The following is a 20,255-nucleotide window of genomic DNA, read 5'->3' as shown; positions in this document are numbered from 1 at the left end:
CTGTTAGAATTCATGCTCCATGATTGCGTCATAGGATTGTTGTCTATCACATGATGGTGTATGTTTTGACTCCACAGAGTGGGAAGTGATGGAGACAGGATGTTTGTGTTACAGCGTTCTGTGAAGTGGGACTGTTGTCCTTTGTTCTTTTTCTCTTTGCTGTGTGATGCTAGAGAGAGAGGGAGCCATGTTGCAGTGTTCCATGTGTGTTGATATGTAAATAAAGTAGATTAGCCAAAATGCTGAGTTGCTGAGGTCTGTCACGCGAACTGCGCAGACTCTGTGGATCCCTAAGTGTGCCGGTGTCTGTTGGCATCGGTTGCTGTGATGTTCGGGCTGAAGAAAGCTTTTGAAGCTCCTGAACGAATGACCAAGAGCGAGAGAACATGCCAGTTGGGCATGTGTCTCTACCAGGGTCCTACTCGAGTGTAGGAAGAGCTCCTGGTTCAGGCCAAAAGGAACAATAGAAATTATTGACACTACAAACCTTGCCCTCTTTCCCCATACTGTCCCATGTTGGACATGTTGAAATGAACCAGACCAGGGGTAGCCAAAGTGGGGCCCTCGAGATGTTCCTGGACTCCAACTCCCATCATCCCCAGCCAGCATGGCCCATGCTCAGGGATGACGGGAGCTGCAGCCCACCAACATCCGGAGGCCACCATGTTGGCTAACCCTTCACCAGGCCTTCACATTGATAGCTCTTCTGTTCCTCAGCTTGATGTATGCAGCAGCCTGCTCCTACCCAGGTCTATGGTAGGAAAGCTACTCATAGCACGAAGAGGAGTACCCAGTTGGGAGGTTAAGAAGTGTTTAAGCCTATGGACCAAATTGGGGGCAGGGATGCTCTTTAGGTGGCAACGTGTATTTAATAACTTCATGACATGCTACATTTGGTGGCCATCCTCGTTCTACTGAACGAGGCCAAGGACTTCTGTCCTGATAGCACTGTTGAGAGAGGCATGGTGAATGGGATCCTGGGAAAGAACAGGACACTGTGAGCTGTGGCGCTGGAAACCTGGTGCCTCATGGTAGACCTAATTACAGCAAAAGCACATAGTGTGCAGGCCAGTGTGGCATGGGAAGTCAGCACTCCCCTGGAACAGGGCTGGCCCAAGATGAACCACAAAATGGCATCCTCCCACCCTCCCTGCCAGGGAAGAAGGGGTGAGTGAAGATCTACATCAGGACCTGCTGACTCTGTGGATTCCACTGCCTCAGGCAGTTCCCTCTTCTTGCCTCATGGGTGGAGCCTCTCCACACCCTGCTCTCCACATGTGGAGGAAAACAGTCATGGCCAAGCATGAATGACCCAATCCCCATCCCAGGAATCACCCCATGCTCCAAATTCTGCAAACAAAAAACAGGTCAAATTGACCTTGGGAAATTCAGAATCTTTCCATCCTATCCGTATAAGGAATATAAAACGGAAGGCGTGTGTGTGTACGTATAAGTTACAGAGTACTACAGCAGCACGGGAGAAACATTATTTCAAAACACATTATTTTAAACCCTCCTTTTCACAAGCCTGCCATCAAAACGTTGGGTGAAGATAGGATTCTTATTTCATTATGGCAGGATAAGCACATTTACTATGGCAGACTTTATTTCAAGGGGGGTTTCAGTTTGGCATTTTCACTAAAATTGCAAAGGAACTGTGAACCACAAGCCCTTTCAGAATGCAAGCAGGCCCAGGGATCCTCCCCTGTTCTGCTTTTATCATCAGCCATTCCAGCCATGTAGCAATGCAGTTTGGATGATGCTGGAGGGCAGACCTTAAGCAAGAAGGTGAAATGTATGGCTGTGTTCTGTGTCACTGGACATTTTATACACAGCAACACACGGTGACCAGCATTCATCTCATTGGTTAACTGTACAGAAAGTTGTTGGAAATGCACTTTGAGAAGGGACTTTATTCCTCCTAGGCAACAGAGACTGAATTTTAGAGGAGAAAGACAGCATTAATTGAGCACTGCTTTCTTAAGAGCCTGAAGTAGACCTGAGCCCAAAGTACTCTCCCAACCTTTTCGGCAGCACAAAGAGAAAGAGAGCAGGGGTTCCATTTTCCAATTATTATTTTCCCACAACTTCTCACCGGTGTTTGGACAGTTATGCTAGAAAGCTAGTATTGCTTTAACAGTTAGACCCAGGTTCAACTCTCCCCACAGCCAAGGAGCTCATTGGGAGATCCTGTCTCTAGTTGTCAGCCTGGAAGTCAACACAAAGCTGTTCAGATTGTTCCTGGAGCGTGATTGGGAGCAGGCCTGGGCTCAGTCTGCCACACCCGTGCCTTCTCCTATTCCTTTTGCCATGAAAATAAGTCAGGGTTTAATCTTTCAAGTTCAGGAGAGATGCTGCATTCTGATAAGAGCAGTTAATTTCTGTGAGGAGATATGGGGAGGTCGTGCACAAGGACACGACCCACTCCTGACTTCTCCTTAGGTACAATATGGATGGAGGCAACGTCTGAAAAGGGCACAAGTTTGATTACAAGGAATGAGTTTGTGCAAATCACTCTGCCCAATAATTTACTCCAAATGTTAATTATTGGAAAGCTATCAGACATAAAAGATTAATGTTATCATGTGTGTGGGAGGGGGGGTTCAAAAAAAGGAAAAAAAAGGAAGGAAGGAAGGAAGGAAGGAAGAAGGAAGGAAAGGAAAGGAGGGAAAAGACAGACTGCATGTAAACCCACATCAGCCTTTGAGCCCTAAGCAAAGCAATTTTACCTGTGACTGTGCATTGACATTGGCCCCGCTCGTAACCAGCACTTTCACCACTTCGGTTTGCCCAGCCAGAGATGCTATGTGCAGAGCTGTGTTTCCTTTCTGAAATGAGATAAGGGGACGGAATGTGAAACATGCCTAATGAACTCCAGTAGCATATGCAGCAGGAAGACATGGCTGAACTTGTCAATTGAGTAACAGGCTCTGTGTTCGATGTCCAGGGATACTACTAGGGTCTTGCAAATTATTTTGGCAGTGCCCCCATTAGAAATTTAGGCTGCTGCTGTTCGTAACTCATCATACTACCTAACTGTTTTAGAGTTAAATCATTTTAATACATATAAAAAAAAATGGCTTAAGATATTATAAATACAATAATTTAAATATTACAAGCTAAATCGCTGGTGCTTGGAAAAACCTGTAGAGTTATGAGGGCTACTTGAAATATGCATTATGAGACTGCAGCTAATCTGCATGGTTTTATTTGGATTTCACTGACATAATTCCCATACAGTGGTACCCCGCAAGACGAATGCCTCGCAAGACGGAAAACCCGCAAGACGAAAGGGTTTTCTGTTTTGGAGGCGCTTCGCAAGACGAATTTCCCTATGGGCTTGCTTCGCAAGACGAAAGCCCATAGGGAAATCTCCGGGGACCTCTTTTAAATGCTGGTGGTGGGGAGCAAAGCCTTCCCCCCCCTCCGGCCTTCAGAAGAGGTCCAGGAAGGCCGGCGGGGGCCGAAAGGCTTTGCTCCCCACCGCCAGCATTTTAAAAGCAGTCTGGGATAGCAGGGAAGCACTTCCTGCTATCGCGGACGGCTTTTGAAGGCAGGCGGGGGGGGGAGCAAAGACTTTCGCCCCCCGCCCGCCTTCAGAAGAGGTCCTGGACCTCTTCTGAAGGCGGGCGGGGGGTGAAAGTCTTTGCTCCCCCCTGCCTGCCTTCCCGGGAGAGCGGAGAAAGGCAGCGCCTTTCTCCCCTGTCCCGGACGGCTTTTGAAGGCAGGCGGGGGGGGGAAGACTTTCGCCCCCCGCCCGCCTTCAGAAGAGGTCCAGGACCTCTTCTGAAGGCGGGCGGGGGGCAAAAGTCTTTGTTCCCCCTGCCTGCCTTCCCAGGGGCTTTTACATCGCCCCGGACAGCGGAGAAGTCCTCCGTTGTCCCGGGCGATTTTAAAATGCCGCCCGCCAGCATTTTAAGATCGCCCCGGACAGCGGAGAAGTCCTCCGCTGTCCCGTGGTTTTTTAAAATGCTGGGGGTGGGAAGAAAAGCCCTTATCCCCCCCCAGCCTTCAGAAGAGGTCGGGGGACAGACTGTCCCCAGACCTGGTCTGAAGGCGGTTTCCATAGGAACGCATTAATTGATTTTCAATGCATTCCTATGGGAAACCGTGCATCGCAAGACGAAAAACTCGCAAGAAGAAAAAACTTGTGGAACGAATTAATTTCGTCTTGCGAGGCACCACTGTACTGAGATGCAAAAGTTGAATTATGCGGAAGACAGAATTATAGATCATTGTACACCAAGTCAACCTTTCCAGAATTCCTTCTTCCTTAGTGCAGCTATGAAGAGTAAAAGATATATGTTCACTTTTCCATATGATCAGCGTTATCCAGGAGTGAATAATTTTTTGGACCAAGAACCACATCACCAAATGGAAAGATTTTTTTTTTTAAAAAAAAGATGTAAAAAAAACACACACAACTTATGCAAACCTTAAGGATCAGTCAATTAGGACAATGAGTCCTTCCCCCCCCCCCTCAGTGGCCAGAGTCAGCACTCAGCACTTGAATTTGAGAGAACAATGCCTTTGGCATGCTAAGTCTTTTTTCTACCAAGGATCTATCTCTCCATCCCTAATCACTGACTATATGGAAAGTGGGCCTGTAATTGAAGAAGGACTCATTCCCTGACGGGAATTTGCCTATATATTTGTCATCCGTATGACAGGAGATTTCACACACACAAAAATTACATCACACCTTCCCCTACAGCTCCTGACCTTTAAGGCCTTATTGTCTGCATTCAATTGGCCAACACTTTGTGAGTGAGGAATCTGTGTAGAAAAACAGCAGGACACTTAGATATCAGCTAACAGACCTTTGTTGCTGCGTCCACATTGGCACCTCTCTGTATCAGTTCTGAAACAACTTCTACGTGGCCTTCTTTGGAGGCGAGATGGAGAGCGTTCAACCCATTCTGATAAAAACAAAAAGGAATGGGAAAGGTTGGTGCAGGGTGCCCAGAACAACGCGCAATATGTCAAGAGGCCTAAAAGGTCACATTCCGACACGATGAGAGCTTGCGGAAAGGAAATAAAGAAAGCTATTCTCAAACCCATTTTCTAATTAATTGCTTCTATGAAGCAATACATATTTCAAAGTGGTAAGCTATCTTGTAGTAGGAACATGCTACAAATCGATTCTAACAAGCATCCTTTGGACAATATAATTACAACCATCTCTTTTTTGCACAGTATGATGTGCTCTGATGCTGCAGTATTAAGCAAGAACCAGACTTCAGCTAGACTTACCATATTTTTCGCCCTATAGGACGCATCGTCCCATAAGGCGCACCTAGTTTTTTTTTGGGGGGGGGAAATAAAGGGGGAAAAATTATTTCCCCCTGGGCTCAGCGCACCCAGCCTTCGGCATGCAGGCAACTCTCCGCAAGCCACGGGAGCCCAGCGCGGGCTTGCACAGCTTACAGAGATCTGCGCGAAGCCTGGAGAGCAAGAGGGGTCGGTGCGCACCGACCCCTCTCGCTCTCCAGGCTTCAGCGAAAGCCTGCATTTGCCCCATAGGATGCACACACATTTCCCCTTCATTTTTGGAGGGGGGAAAGTGTGTCCTATGGGGCGAAAAATACAGTACTTCCTTGAATGTTAGGGCTTTTTCTTTCATGAAATCAGAACTTGCAAAGCTGTACTCCTATGTGCAGTTCCTCAGTTACATGAGAGTTAAGCCCCAGTGGACTTAGTAGGTCTTACTTCTAAAGTAGACATGAACAGAATAGCACCGTTGACTTATCTCACTTTGTTTTTTCCTTTCTACTTCCATCCTTTAACCCTTCTGTTCTGCATATATTAGTTCATGAGCCATTTTGGCAGGAACCTATTTACACTTTGTACAGTGCTTATGTAAGTTGAAAGAATAATTATGATGATGTAATGATCCACATAGTTCCATTTGTCTAAACTTTAGGACTATACCAAATGACAGCTGAAGTAGGTGCAAATGTAAACGAGTAAGAATTCAAACCAAAACACTTGTTAATCAAATACTTATACAACCTGATTGCAGATGTTGATGTCCACTCCACTTTTTAAGTAGTCAAGAGCCTTTTCTAAGTTGCCTGCCCGGGCAGCTCGTAGGTAACTTGCATTGGTGTCAGACTGCAAGAGAAGAAAAAGAGGAAATAAGACGTTTAAAATCCTGAACACAAGGCACAAACTAAGTGAAGCTGACATATCAATTGCACTTTGTGCTTTGTAACTGGAAAAATTCACACACTGAACCAAAATAATCTACATTCTGCATGAGGATAATTCGCATTCGCCAATTCAATAATATATTTTATTTACAATATTTTTTTCTTAAGCCAGTATTTTTTAATAATTAAAAAATCCCGCCTTGTCAGATGGCATCAGTATAGATCCAATCCAGCCCAATTGCATGTTGCACATGATGGCATTCCCAACGCACATTAGTAATGCTTGCATATATATATATATAACAAGTTTTATTATTATTAACTGCTCAGCTTGCTATCTACGTGAAATACTTTTGTTATGTAAAAGTCTGTGAAATAGAATTGTGCATACTCTATAAATTGTACACACTCCAGCCTTAGTACTGGCATTCTGATGGACTCCATCTCCCATCAGTCCCAGACAGCATAACCAACATCTAGAGATGATGGAAATTGCAGTCCACCAACATCTGAAAAAGGCACCAGTTTGGCTATTCCTTCTCTAGAGAAGAAATCTACCGAAACAGTCTGTGTGGCTTGAGGTCACAGCATGCCTTAATGTGTGGACATGGAAAGGTTAGGTATGCATATCTGCATTAGTCTGAGAAAGTAAAGAGTGAACAAGCGTGATTAAGGTAGCCTGGGTATGAAAAGGGATGTCTAAGGATTCCACTGCAAATGGACGATAATGCAAAATTCCCTCTGTACCCTTGTTAGCTCAGAAATGGAAGCACTTGGAGTGAAAGCAATCAGCATGAGTTCTTAGTGGATTTTTTGAAAGTCCATAAATTATGTACAATTAACTATGCATCTTGGTAAACATGCAGTGCAATATAACTTTAAAAATATATATTCATATTTACTAGTTATCTCCTCTCTGCTCCCTGTAGATTTGTAAAAGGCTCATTCCTTTCCCAATTCAATTTCCCACAGAACAGCAGCCCTCAAAACACTCACACATTTACACAAAGTAAAACGAGACCGTAAAATTAAATACCATTTTTTAAAAATAATTTCTCTTAAGACCTGTTCAGGCATTATGCTTGAACAGGAGATATAAACTCATATAGGAGGCACTGGGCTTTGTATGCCAACCTCACCCCACAACACCCCCATATGTACACTGGTCTCTTCCTGACCATCCGATGATGAGCAGGAAAGGTCTGCAGGGGTGCACTATCCACGTTTGCTCGGCTTCAATTCATGTTTAAGTGAACCCATGCAGATAGCCCCCTACAAACCTTCCATAATCAACACTGGAAGGTTAGGGACTATGAGGGCAGGATAGGCATGTGTTTCTCCATGCTCCCTAGGCCAGCTATTTTCAGATCAGGCACAACACCTGGATACAGCTCTGTGATTGCTTTTAAGCTATAAATCACCTTTGGTTCCTTGACAGAAAGGAGATGTCTTTCGGTGACTTTTGCCCAGTGCCAGCACAATTACCCAGCAATCACTATTATCGCTACACAAGCCACATATGACTAATAGCTATTTGGGGTTTCAGGGCTGGATTTCATGCAGAGACTTTGACATCACAGGTTCCCCCTGCTGGGAAAGAACTACAAGCAAAAACAATTTGGCTGATTGTGAAGCTGGCCTCTCACTTCTAGACTTCTCAAGTAGCCAACTGCTCCCTCATAAGACTCTATTCTATCAAGTAACCATTACCAGGGGTCTAAAAAGCATGTGAGCTCTAGATTCTGCTGCCAAGGCACCTGCCACATTCTGGCAGCTTCTGTCTACAAGCTATCAGGTTTTGTGCAGTGGTGCCCCCAGCTTCCCCCACTCCCAAAAAATTCCTCCCTGGCTCCTAACCTTTCTCTCCAAGTATTATTATTCTAGCTCTGATTCTGCCATGCAATATTCTGCCAGATTCTGCCCTGGCTTGAATAATCTGGATGTCCTTTCTTTCCAATGGTGGCTGCTGCCCATTGGCAGGTAGGGAGGTCAGCAGTAGGTGGCGCTAGAGGCAGTGACAGGCAGAGCCAACGAGTTCTAGCTCTGTCCCCATCCTGCTGAATACTAGCAGGGCAACACTGAGACTTAGGAAGAGGAAGCTGGTGGCCAGGAACACCTCCAGGACTGGCTATATGTAAGGAGGGAGGCAAGTAGGGGCTGGCTGATGGGGCAATGACTCATTTACCCAAATTAACCAGCCTCCACTGCCTCCTTCACTCAACCACATGCTGTCCCCACCCAAAGTGGCCCTTATTTCTGAAATTGCAAAACGAGCAACCTGAATCACTCCCAACACTTGCTAACTGCTGTGAACAATGCATGTTATCACAGGAGGCAGGTAATGCTGAAGCTCTTTCAAACAAGCAGGCACATGGGCATGTATATAAAAAGCTAGCATTTTATCAGGATTATCAAGGATCTCAGGGACCTTTTTCTGTCGCAGTGTTAACAAGTTGCCGGTTTGGCATAGTCAGCAGGTGGGTAAAAAAAAAAAAAACAAACTCCATCAGCAGTTTTCAGCAGTTTCTGGCCAAAGAGGGGAGGGATGGTTCAGGGAGAGGAATGCTGTTGATAAAACCCACTCCTCAGAGATAGTGGGATCAAAACTAAATATAAAACAGAGACTTAACAGGGGCAGCCTTTCGAAGTCATTGCATTTTTACCCCTCCACTGCTTGTGGAGTTTTTGGCAAGTCCAACTTTTCAAACAACCCTGATGTGAGAAGCCATCACAATTACCTCAGCCATGTAACTAATAAGGGCACAACATCCCTAACAAGTTGGAAACCCCTAGTTAAACTCTGAATTTATTTGCCCTGTTTTTTAAAAGGTCGCCTTGCCCTTGTGTAATGGTTACCAGCTTCCCACTTGTGTGTTGCTTTTACTTTGAATAAAAGACACACACGTACACACACCCTGCCACCGCCACCACTGCCGCCATGACATTTTCAAGTGCAGGAGTTTTAAAATTAAAGGTTGTGGCACGGAGTGTGGGAAGTTCGATGGGGATTCTTGGCTTTTTCACTGAGTGCGTTGCTAACATTTCTTTCTCATTAGGAACAAATGATTAAAATAGAAACAAAAACAAAAAGAGGGAGTCTTGGCTTTTGATTTTGTAAGGTTGCATACATACTTTCTAAGAAAGGGGTGGGCAACATGGGCCTTCCAGACGTTTTGGACTACAACTCTCATCAGCCCCAGAAAGCATGGTCGGTGGACAGGGATTACTGGAATTGTAGTCCACAACACCTGGAAGGTCCTATTTTGGCTAAGCCCTGTTCTGTGAAGTAAGTCTCACGGAAGTTAGTGGACTTACCTCTGAGTAAGCATGCATAGGATTATGCTGCACACAAGTTTTGTCATGGTTATTAAGTTATCACTTGCAGAAACCTCATTGAAACATGAAATCAACTATTGTACTCTTGGATAATTCATTTCTGCACATTTCAGTAGGTCTCATGAACAACAAGTTCATGCTGGACTATGGCCAACGCCTTTCAATCTTCTGATGTTTGGAAACCCTTAAGGCTGAACACCCAAGGCAAAACGTTTTTGTTCCATGTTGTCCCACAGGGCTACCATATTTATTCATTCGTTCATTCATTCATACACACATACCTCTGAATTATAAATTCAAGATTATGCAGCAACTTCTGGTTCAAGCTCTCAGGCCCTGCCAGCATCAAAACATTTATTTACTGATAAGAGTCTCATATCTTCCAACCTTTCTCCAATGAAAATAGAGGTGCCCCATTCAATAACAACAACAATAACTATTATAGTTACTGTTATTATATTTATACTTCAGCTACTCTGTGTGGCTTCCAACATATATAAAAACATAATAAAACTTCCCTATACAGGGCTGCCTTCAGATGACTCCATACCCTCCAACATTTCTCTGATGAAAATAGGGACGTCCTAAGGAAAAGCAGGACATCCTAGGGTCAAATCAGGAACCGGGACGGCTTCTGTAAATCTGGGACTGTCCCTGGAAAAAGGGACACTTGGAGGATCTGGAGTCTTCCATCATTAACTGGTATGCTTTCGACAGCAGGGGGAACACAGTACCCAAGGATGCTCATCTATCATGCCCTGTTGCCCCAGGACCAGGATGCACATGAGATGCACATGACCATCAAGAGACAAAAACTGCCCTTACTAACAGCCTAATGGTAAAGCACATGTGGGAAGGGTGCAAAAACGGCTGTCCAGTACCAGTTACCTGGCTGCTGGACTATTTCCTTGCTCACTTCCCATGCCTGCTGGTGCAGCTTGTTCTTGTCCTGCTCTGTTTTGATGTAGCCCACCTCCTGCTCTCAGACTTCTACCTCCATCTTGGAACTTTTGCCTGCAATATGAATTTCACAACAGCCTGCTTCCTCTGCCATTACTAACCAAGAGCTGCTGCCATTTCTTGGAGCCAGATTCCACAAAGGTCCAGAAACCAAGCACTTGATCCTTTGTGATTAGTTATCAATGCTTTGATTTTTACAGCTCTTCCCAGGTGGCTCATAAGACTTCTTATAAACTGGAGATTGCATTATTTGAGTTGGGGGTTGGGGAATAACGTACATTGAAAGTAAAGTTCACCTAGAAAATGAAGGTGGAAGTCAGCAGTGTAAAATCCCAAAGAGAGAGATTCTCTCTCTCAAGTGGATAATTATTCTTGGCATGCTGTTATAGCCTTTTTGCACGTTCTGTGATTTTCAAATTGTTTGAATGGTTGGTCCCATACAGACAGAACACTTTAGGTTGCTATTAGAGCAGTTTTTCAGAGGAAATAAAACACAACACCCTTTCTTTTCAAGTGTCAACATTTCTAAGTGGTCAATTGTGTTCTTTTAATTGCCACTGTACAAAGAAAAGGAAAATGGGTGTCTTCTGACCAGTCAAATATCAAGCAAATAATGGGGCTGGGACACTGATCAAAACTGGCTGCAGTGTAGATGTTCAACGTTGCCTTTCCCTGAAACTGCAGCTTTCAATGTGCTTAGCCTTGCTTAACCATGCATTGAATATGATCTCATATTCCCTTTTTACATTAATTATGGAGTTCCTGTAGCTGCAGTGCAGATAATGGCAAATTGGAAATGGTCAGAGAAGAAGCCACAGTCTGTATGGTATGCGCACACATAAGGTAACTGCTGGTTTATCACTGCACCTTTTTCACATCTAATAATGATTGGTATAAGCTGAAGATAATTTTCTTTACTTAATTCAGATACAGCATAAACATTCCAGCTGTGGGTTTTTTTTATATAGTGTGTTTTCAGGGGACAGCCCAAGACATTTTGCTGCCTGAGGCAGAAGATAAGTTGGCACTTCTCCTTTCCATCACCTGAAAGCCAGCCAGACTCGTAACTGAATCTTGGTTCAGTGTTGGGCAGAATCCTATGGTGCACCTGAGGTGAGCAGGAGAGCTTACAAAGTGCATAGCGGATGCAGCTCCAACAGTTTATTGTTACTGTGCACGTCTCAGCATTTACCACCCAAGGTAGCTGCTTCAATCTGCCTAATGATGGGATCTGGCTATGTGTAAACATGCAAAGTAAAACACCAATAGTTCAACTCTGATTAAGCACATGGAGAAATTGGCTTCTGTACATAGAAGGGAGGGCAACCTATGTTGCCCCCTGCCTCTGGTAGCAAAATTTCTTGGACTAACCCACACGCGCGCGCACACACACACACACACACGGGTATGTGTGTGGTTGTCTTGTGTTTAGTGTGACATACATGGGGACACTGTTATCCTGTGAGAGGTTAGATAGCTAATTGGATTTTTAAAAAAAATAGTTGTATTTTATGCTATTGTAATAAAGCTTGATTCATTTTTATATAACAATATTTATATGCTGCTGAATAATGTCCAAGGTGACCCAATGAACTGACAAGGGATTTGAGCCCAGCTCTCCCTGTCTAAAGCAAATATCCTTCATCTCATACACCACATAGCTTTCAAACTTCCTCAGAGAATCCTCTCCACAGCTGTCTGCCTGTTTGGGAACCTTCTGAGAATCACCTCCCCCCACATTTGGGGGTGTGAGAGGTGCACCTGAAGGTTGACTCTAGGGCTCAGTATTCACCATACCTTTAAAGCTCATCCAAAGCACATTCATTCTCTCAAAGTGCTGTGGTTTGTTAAGGGTTGCTGGGAACCGTTACGTATGTGAGGGGTAAACTGCAGCATCCAGAATTCTCTGAGAGAAAGAATGTGCTTCGTCTGTAGGGCCTCTGTTGCCTTATGCAAACTGAATGTGACGTACACACAAAATGCCACCGAAGCAGAGGAGAATTGGAAAGTGGCATTTAAAGAGTCTTTGGGGGAAACGTATCTGAGATTATGGATCTTCTCACTGAGATCCACATGCCAAGCTCTGCAGGACACCCAGAGTTTATTTATTTTTTAAAAAATTATATACCTCTTGATTCTTTTTTTAAAAAAACCAAACACCCTCAAAGGGTTCCTGGGAACACAGTAGGAAAACTATGGCCCTACACCACTACAAAAACAGTATTTATACCATTTTCATGTTATTTTGAATGTTTTTGTGGTATTTAACATTACTGTCATAGCATGGGTTTATTAAAAGAGCATTAGGTTGTTGTTTGGCTTCCCTACTCCACCGTAAACATTTGTTATGCAGAGAAACCTCTAGTGGGTTCTCATTGTTCTTGAACAGAACACATTCTGGCTTGTCTCCCAACAGAAGGATACGAACATTTTTCATGGAATGGGGGTAGCAACCCTATTTTGAAGTGATGAACTTCTGTTTGAAGTCTATCCTGGTCTTGCTACGTACAGCATGGAAGAAATCTTTGTACACAAAAGCTGTAGATTATGTACATTCTCAACAGAGAAGAAACTAACCCAAATGTAGCACAGCCAAAACCAGAAAGGGTCTGCTAAACGCACAGCAGAATGAGCTGGTAGAAGGGACTGTACCACTTTCTCCACCTGTAGAGTCTGATACCACTTGAAAACAAACGAAAGACAAACAAAACAGCTCTCTATAAACAAGCGCATGGACTAACACTTTCCTTGTTGTGCTCGTTTTCTGTTTAGTTGAGAGTTTTAATGTAGGGAAGCATTCAAAAATGTGATCCTTCTCTCACAGATTGAAGTGGTGCGGTCCAGGTTGCGGGTTTGAGCCCCACGATGCATTGCAGGGGGTTGGACTGGATGACCCTTGTGGTCCATTCCAACTCTACACTTCTTTGATCCTATGACCACCTTGGGTGGCAGGATCCACAGGGGCAGCAGATAGTAGGCGCTGCTAGTCTCTTTTCAGCTTTGTTCCCAACGTAGATCTTTATATCCCTCCCTTGTTCCTGATGCAGATCTTCACTCACCCCTAGCAGGGCGGAGGCACTGTTTTGTGGTTTACCTCAGGTGCCAAAATGTCTTGGATTAGCCCTACTTGGAAGAGCACATTGCCTCTGTCTCCTTCAGCAGATTTATGCCCCCAACTTTATGCCCCCCCTTTTTTTTGGTCTCAGATCTTGCCACATTTGTCACTCAGCGAAAATAAAAATGTAAATTATCTTCTTTAGAGAGCTATTTTGACAAAGGGCAATCAAGCTCGACACAGGATTCCCATCTACCAATTGATCCAAGATTATACGTCTTGACAAACTTTCTTGGTAGCAAATGGATTTGGCTTTCCAAATGCTGAAGAGAACTGGCTGGCCTGGCCTCCTACCCCATCTGGTATATAATGGAGTGTTCTAGAGCAGACTTGAATGGGATGTACTACTGGACAGAAGCAAAACAATCCACACCCCTTTAGCTCCTCCTGGGAACAAAACCCGAGGCGACCACTTGAAAACAAGAAAAGTAGAAACCTATCAAGATGCTGGGGGAATGTGTAGAACAGAATTAAACATAATATTTGATCCCTGCTAGAGGCAAGCAAATTGGGGTGGAGGCAGGCAGAGCAGTTGCCCAGAATTAATTTACTTTCTTTTGGGGGCAAAGCCTTGAAACTCCTCCAGATGTTTTGGACAACAGTTCCCATGAAACCCACTCAGTGGGCACACAGGGGCTGATGGGAATTGCAGTTCCAAACATCCGGAAGGCACCATGCTGCTTTTTCTGGACAAATTTTGTAACCCAGAGTGTTGTCTTTTCTATCCTGAAATGAACTAAAAAAGAAAAATGATATCAATAACATCAAAATGTTGGCAACCTAAAACTGAGAGCAGGTGTTTGCATGTGTGTGTTACAGATTAACATTTTGAGGTAGTTGGATCATTGCAGTCCTATATTTGGGAGGCAGTAAGTGGAATCCTTATTTTCCTGAATTTGTTGAAACTCTTATACTGTGTTGATTATTTTATTTAAAAGATTTATAAACTGCAACTCTCCTCCTAAGGTAGCTTGCATACAATATTAAAATGTAAAGCTAATTACAAAAGCCATCATACCGTGCTAAAAAATATAAAAAGTCATAAAACCAGCCATAACACAGAGGCTAATAAAACCAGCTTAATAAAACAAATTCAAAACCATTCTCACCATCTGCTGACTCACTCACTGGGAGGTACAAAAGAAAAAACCGAAAACTGAAATAAGAGGCAGAGGATTTTATTACCAACATTTTACCTCCGTAGTCTGTTATTCAACCTGGCCATTGCTGTATGATTTCATTTCTACAGCAGAGACCCTGATAATTCTTTTTGCACGGAACAGTTAACTATAAAATGACATTAAAATACTGTTTTCTGATGACACAATTACTGTTACTTTTGGGAGGTCCTTAAATTTCTTGCCAGTTTGTATATACCCTGTGCTGTTTTAACAGATTTTTGTTTCCCCTTTAAAAAAACAAACAAACTGAAAACCAACCTTGTTGGGCAGGGACACGTTAATATAAAATAGACGTGACTTTAATCCTTTTCTTTCCAAATAAAATTTCAAAAAATTGTGCCAAAATTACTTAAAATCTAATCCATACACTGCCTTGGTGCTGCTTCTCAGGTCTCATGCCACATCAACAACATTTTAACTCAGAAACCACACCTAGCAGAATAAAAAAATTCCTTCCAGTAGCACCTTAAAGACCAACTAAGTTAGTTCTTGGTATGAGCTTTCGTGTGCATGCACACTTCTTCAGATACACTGAAACAGAAGTTGCCAGATCCTTCTATATAGTGAGAAGCCATTTTTCACCTTATCACCCCCTGCCTTTTCCTGTAGGACCTATTGCAGTCGTTAAGAGTCGTCAACAGGCTCATCTCAGCTACCTGCCAATCTCCCATTCCCACCACCCTTCTGAGTAATACCCCTCCCCACCTTCTCACTATATAGAAGAATCTGGCAACTTCTGTTTCAGTGTATCTGAAGAAGTGTGCATGCACATGAAAGCTCATACCAAGAACTAACTTAGTTGGTCTTTAAGGTGCTACTGGAAGGAATTTTTTTATTTTGACTATGGCAGACCAACATGGCTACCTATCTGTAACCACACCTAGCAGGTACATGCCATTGCTTTCCATGTCGCACCAGCAATCTTTGAATCAAAGAACCATCTCATTTTGGGAACTGTGTGCGCTGCTTTTGTTTCTCTAACTATTAGAGTTTTAGTTGAGATGATGCTCAGCACACCTTCCTCCACTTTTTATTAATTTATTTATTTTTTTGTAGAGAAGATAAATTAACACAACATATCCAAGTTGGTAGCTGTGTGTAGGTAGCAGTACAATCTAATATTTGAGGAACTTAAATATGATCAACTGTTGCCTTCCCACCCTTGCCCATCTTCAGCTGGGAAACAAATATGGAATGATAAAAGGAGGTTGACCTTTTATTTGGTCTTGTCGCTTTGTGAAACCACAATTCAATATGTGTTTCTTCTTAGGCTGAGTCAGATTAACAGTGGGAAGGGGCTAAACTGCTGTGTAATCACCAAATCAAGCTACAGTGATACCTCGGGTTACAGACGCTTCAGGTTACATACGCTTCAGGTTACAGACTCCGCTAACCCAGAAATATTGCTTCAGGTTAAGAACTTTGCTTCAGGATGAGAACAGAAATTGTGCTCCGGCGGTGCGGCAGCAGCAGGAGGCCCCATTAGTTAAAGTGGTGCTTCAGGTTAAGAACAGTTTCAGGTTAAGTACAGACCTCCGGAATGAATTAAGTACTTAACCCGAGGTACCACTGTATAGTTTTGATTCACATCCATTTTTGAAGTTAATATGCTTTAAGAACAGCTTTGTAAGAGGAAAAGGTGGCCACCCTGTGCAATATTTACTAGACTTCTGGGGGCTGCCAGAGAAGGGGTGGAGAGTTCTGCCTCTTCTGCCACAGCCTACTGAACTTCCATGATGGTGCAAGAGGACACAAAAAGTGCTCAATCAGTGGTGGAGCTTCATGCTCTGGCACCGGGGGGGGGGGAGAGCAGGCGGGGGCAGGGCTGGCACGTGTCCCAGGGGTGTGGCGCATCGCCCACAGGGGCGCGGCGGGCACCCTGGGGTGTGGCACGCCACCTGCGGGGGCATGGTGCCCATCGCAGGCGGGGGAGCAGCAGCAAAGGCACCCCACTGGGATTGCGCTGCCGGGGGCGGTGTGGTACCCCCACACTCCTCTTCCTCCGCCACTGCACTCAATTCCTCCTCCCACCAACCTGTTCACTTGCTACCAGGCTAGTGCTAAAATACAATGCATCTTTAGAACAAATCCTCAAACCAAAGGCAAAAACTCTCCCTCTTTAGGTTCTATAGACCTTTAAAACAAACTAACAACAAAAAAAAAAAACACTAACGCTTATAGGTTTTGCTCATAAATGAGTCATATCAACAGAAACCAATCATCAAAATAACGAATGAAGACTTTTGCCATAACTTTTAACGATTGTGCACAGGCCGGAACCGACATAGTGACATATTCAAAAGTCACAACTTCAAAATGTGACACAATGATTTTCAGCTGAATCAATTAATAGACTTTTAAATGGAATGTCACTCTGTTCTCTGCAAATTGCTGTAAGTCAGAATGATAAAACTCATTTCAATGCCATTGTTCCCTCTATAAGATAACCAGTTAAAAGAGTTACTCATTGGAATTAGGAAGGCTGAACAATGCCCTCAGATGTACTCAAAGTAAAGAAGGCGGTGACATTTTTCATAAAACGTTGAAAGAAGTAGCAATAAGGAACTTAAGTTCTGGTAATCAAATGCGCTTTATGTTTGAGAGTATTAAACAAATAATAATAATGTTTTTTCAAGGAATGCCTTCCCCTCTTTCTGCCTACCCATGCCATTAGATCTGCTGTTGGTCAGTGGATGGGGAGGTCTGCCTCATCCCACCACTGGGTTAAGTGCGTGATATACGGCCTTCTCTGTGGTGGCACTGTGACTCTGAAACAGCTTCCCCTGGCACTGTTATTGGTATTCCAGTGCCAGACTATGACCCACCTGTTCACTTGGGCATTATTGAGCAGTTAGTCACTGCTGGACTAACCTGCTGGACTAATCTGCTCTGACCACCTGAAGTTGCTCTGTCCATCAATATATCTGATAGTCTGCTTCAAAGGCTTTTTAGCAAACTCAGCCCCAAAACTCTTTACATATAAAAGTCTAATCTCCGCATTATGGATGAAACAAACTGCTTTCAAGAGTGATTCCTCATTTCTTCAAAGGCTGTCCTAAGGGAAACCAGAAATGGTTTCAAGCCAACATTTACCATCATTTTATAAGCCACTGTTTGCATTGCTGTTATTGCCAGTTCAGTTCTGCATAGATCAACAGGGACATTTCTGAATAATGTGTAGATTTAAACATCTCCACCTCATGTCCTACTTGACTAAATCACAGGTTGCTCAGGGCATGGAGGGGTGTGAGCAGGAAGTGTTCTATAGTCTAGTCAAGCAAACATCTGAACCACATCAAACCTCTTGCTCCCTCCAATAAGCATTGAATATTTAAAGCTGCAACAAGCGAATATTCAGGCAACATCCTGAAAACGTATTTCCAATCAGAGTTCCTACTTCTTATCTATTTTATGCTCTTTAACCCTGGATCCATTTTTGGATTAACCTCAACATTTTTAGTTGTTGCTAGTCACACAGATCTGAACTCAACAAATTCTAGAAGACAGGTTTCTTCCCTGGAAATAATTATTTACTACTACAGCCCAGTCTTAAAAAGCAGGTGTCTGTTTCTATGTCAAGCAATGCTCATAGTTTTGATCCATTTTCCTGACAGTTCCAGCATATGCCAGGGTGCAGTATTGAAGTTCACAGTCCCTGTCTTCATTCCATCAAGTGAGGACATAAGACACACTCACTAACATTTCAGAGATAGAAAAGGGGTCTGGCTTGTAATGGAGATCGCTGCCTGATCATGACCCCATTACACACTCGAGTGGGGAGGGGTATTATTCTTCCTTTATTCTTATTCTGTTATTCCACAGTACCTTGTCCTTTACCAGTTCAAAAGCTGAGATAGGATGTGTTCTTTCGGTAAAATATATATTGAGGTGAGAGGAGGAACGTGACACAAATGGGACTGGCCAAAAAAGAAAGAAAGAAAGAAAGAAAGAAAGAAAGAAAGAAAGAAAGAAAGAAAGATTGCAATGTGGAATGTTTCTGCCCTCCGCTAGGATATTGTTTCATTGTCTCTTCCACCCATCCTTCCACACACACCATGCAACAAACAGAATTCTGCAGGCACTGAGCACGCTCAGTTCTCACTGGGATGTTTCAGGGGTCCCCCCTTATTTTCACCCCTCCTGAATTTTTTGTACTTCCGCAAACCTTGGGGTTCCACCATGCTTGCTGATACTTTACCTCTAGTTCATGGGTGATGTTGTTTGGGCTGTATAAGGACCCACACTTGAAGAATCAAGTTAGGGCTCCTCCAGATGACCAATTTATTGAGCATTCATCTTATTTGTGCAAACAAAGCTCACACAGTGTTTAGGCGCTGCCTTGCCTTTACTGAACGTTTGTTCTGATTTGTTTGCGGGGCAGTTATAATGGAATGAGCATTCATCCTGATTTGCTTGCAGGATGTTTATATGTGTCTGATTAATCATTTGTTCACTCCTCACTTTTCAAGTTTAAGTTTATTTCAAGTTTAAGTTTATTTGTTGCACTAGGGCAACAGAGCACTTCAATCCACTTTAATTGAGCAAACCTGAAGCTCCAGCATGCACCTGAATAATAATAATAATAATAATAATAATAATAATAATAATAATAATAATAAAATTTATATACCGCCCTTCATCTGTAGATCTCAGGACAGTTCACAACATAAAATCACAATATAAGAAACACAAATACATAATAAAAAGAAGAACAAAACCAAACCAATAACACCCCCCCATACACATTCAAAAGGGCATCATACGTCAATCAGCCAGAGGCCTGGTGGAAGAGGAACATTTCCCCTCCCACAAAATGCTGTCAGTCTGGAGGGACCCTTAATTGCACTTATATTCTCTCTTTCCTCCTAAGGATCCAAGGGAATGTATGTGGGAGCTGTTTCAGTTTATCCTGACAACTATCTTCACGAGGAAAGTCAAACTGAATGATGGTGACATGCCCAAGGTCACCGAGACAGCTTCACGGGTGTTTGAAGCAAATCTTCCTGCTTCAAATCCGATGCACTTATCAAGTCCAAAATTCCACAGCTCAGTGGTAAAGAACAAGACTTGGGTGCACACAGTCCTAGTGCAATCAACGCCTAGTGTCTTCAAAGGGTATCGGGAGGGCTGGTGTGTAGGGGACCTGCTTAAAACCTTGGAGACCTGATGCCAGACAGAGCAGATATTACCAGGCTGGATTAAACAATGATCTGACTCAGTGTAAGGCAGAGTTCCACGTTCTATGTAACTAACTACTACTCCCACACTCACTCTCAAGATGCCTAAACCTTCCCCGGAGGACGAATATGCCTAAGAATTGAACCCAGGACATGTCACAATCAAGGTAAAAGTCATGCTGCCAACTCTGCGAGCTTATTTCTAACTGTTGTGAAACTTACCCATTATATAAAGTGCTTTGCAATTTTTAGATGGGAGAAATCTCTTTTTCATTCCAGTAAATTTTGACTGGGGTCAAAGTACCCCCCCCCAATTGATCAAGCAATACAGTAT

General features: G+C 43.5%; 1 protein-coding gene across 28 annotated transcripts in view; it reads right to left on the bottom strand.

Annotated features, from left to right (window-relative positions):
- ANK3 (ankyrin 3) overlaps positions 1-20,255 on the bottom strand; it is a 400,513-nt gene that overhangs the window by 134,067 nt on the left and 246,191 nt on the right. For all 28 annotated transcript variants that reach the window (XM_082222269.1, XM_082222287.1, XM_082222259.1 and 25 more), the window contains 3 exons: positions 6,013-6,114; positions 4,821-4,919; positions 2,730-2,828 (listed from right to left, as the gene is read on the bottom strand). In XM_082222269.1, coding sequence (XP_082078395.1) covers positions 2,730-2,828; positions 4,821-4,919; positions 6,013-6,114 — 300 coding nt within the window. The remainder of the gene's footprint in view (positions 1-2,729; positions 2,829-4,820; positions 4,920-6,012; positions 6,115-20,255) is intronic.

This window comes from Podarcis vaucheri (genome assembly GCF_965113315.1).
Source record: "Podarcis vaucheri genome assembly, chromosome: 5".
Lineage (NCBI taxonomy): Eukaryota > Metazoa > Chordata > Lepidosauria > Squamata > Lacertidae > Podarcis > Podarcis vaucheri.
Note: the sequence above shows the minus strand (reverse complement) of the source record. Positions and strands in the feature narration are given on the sequence as shown.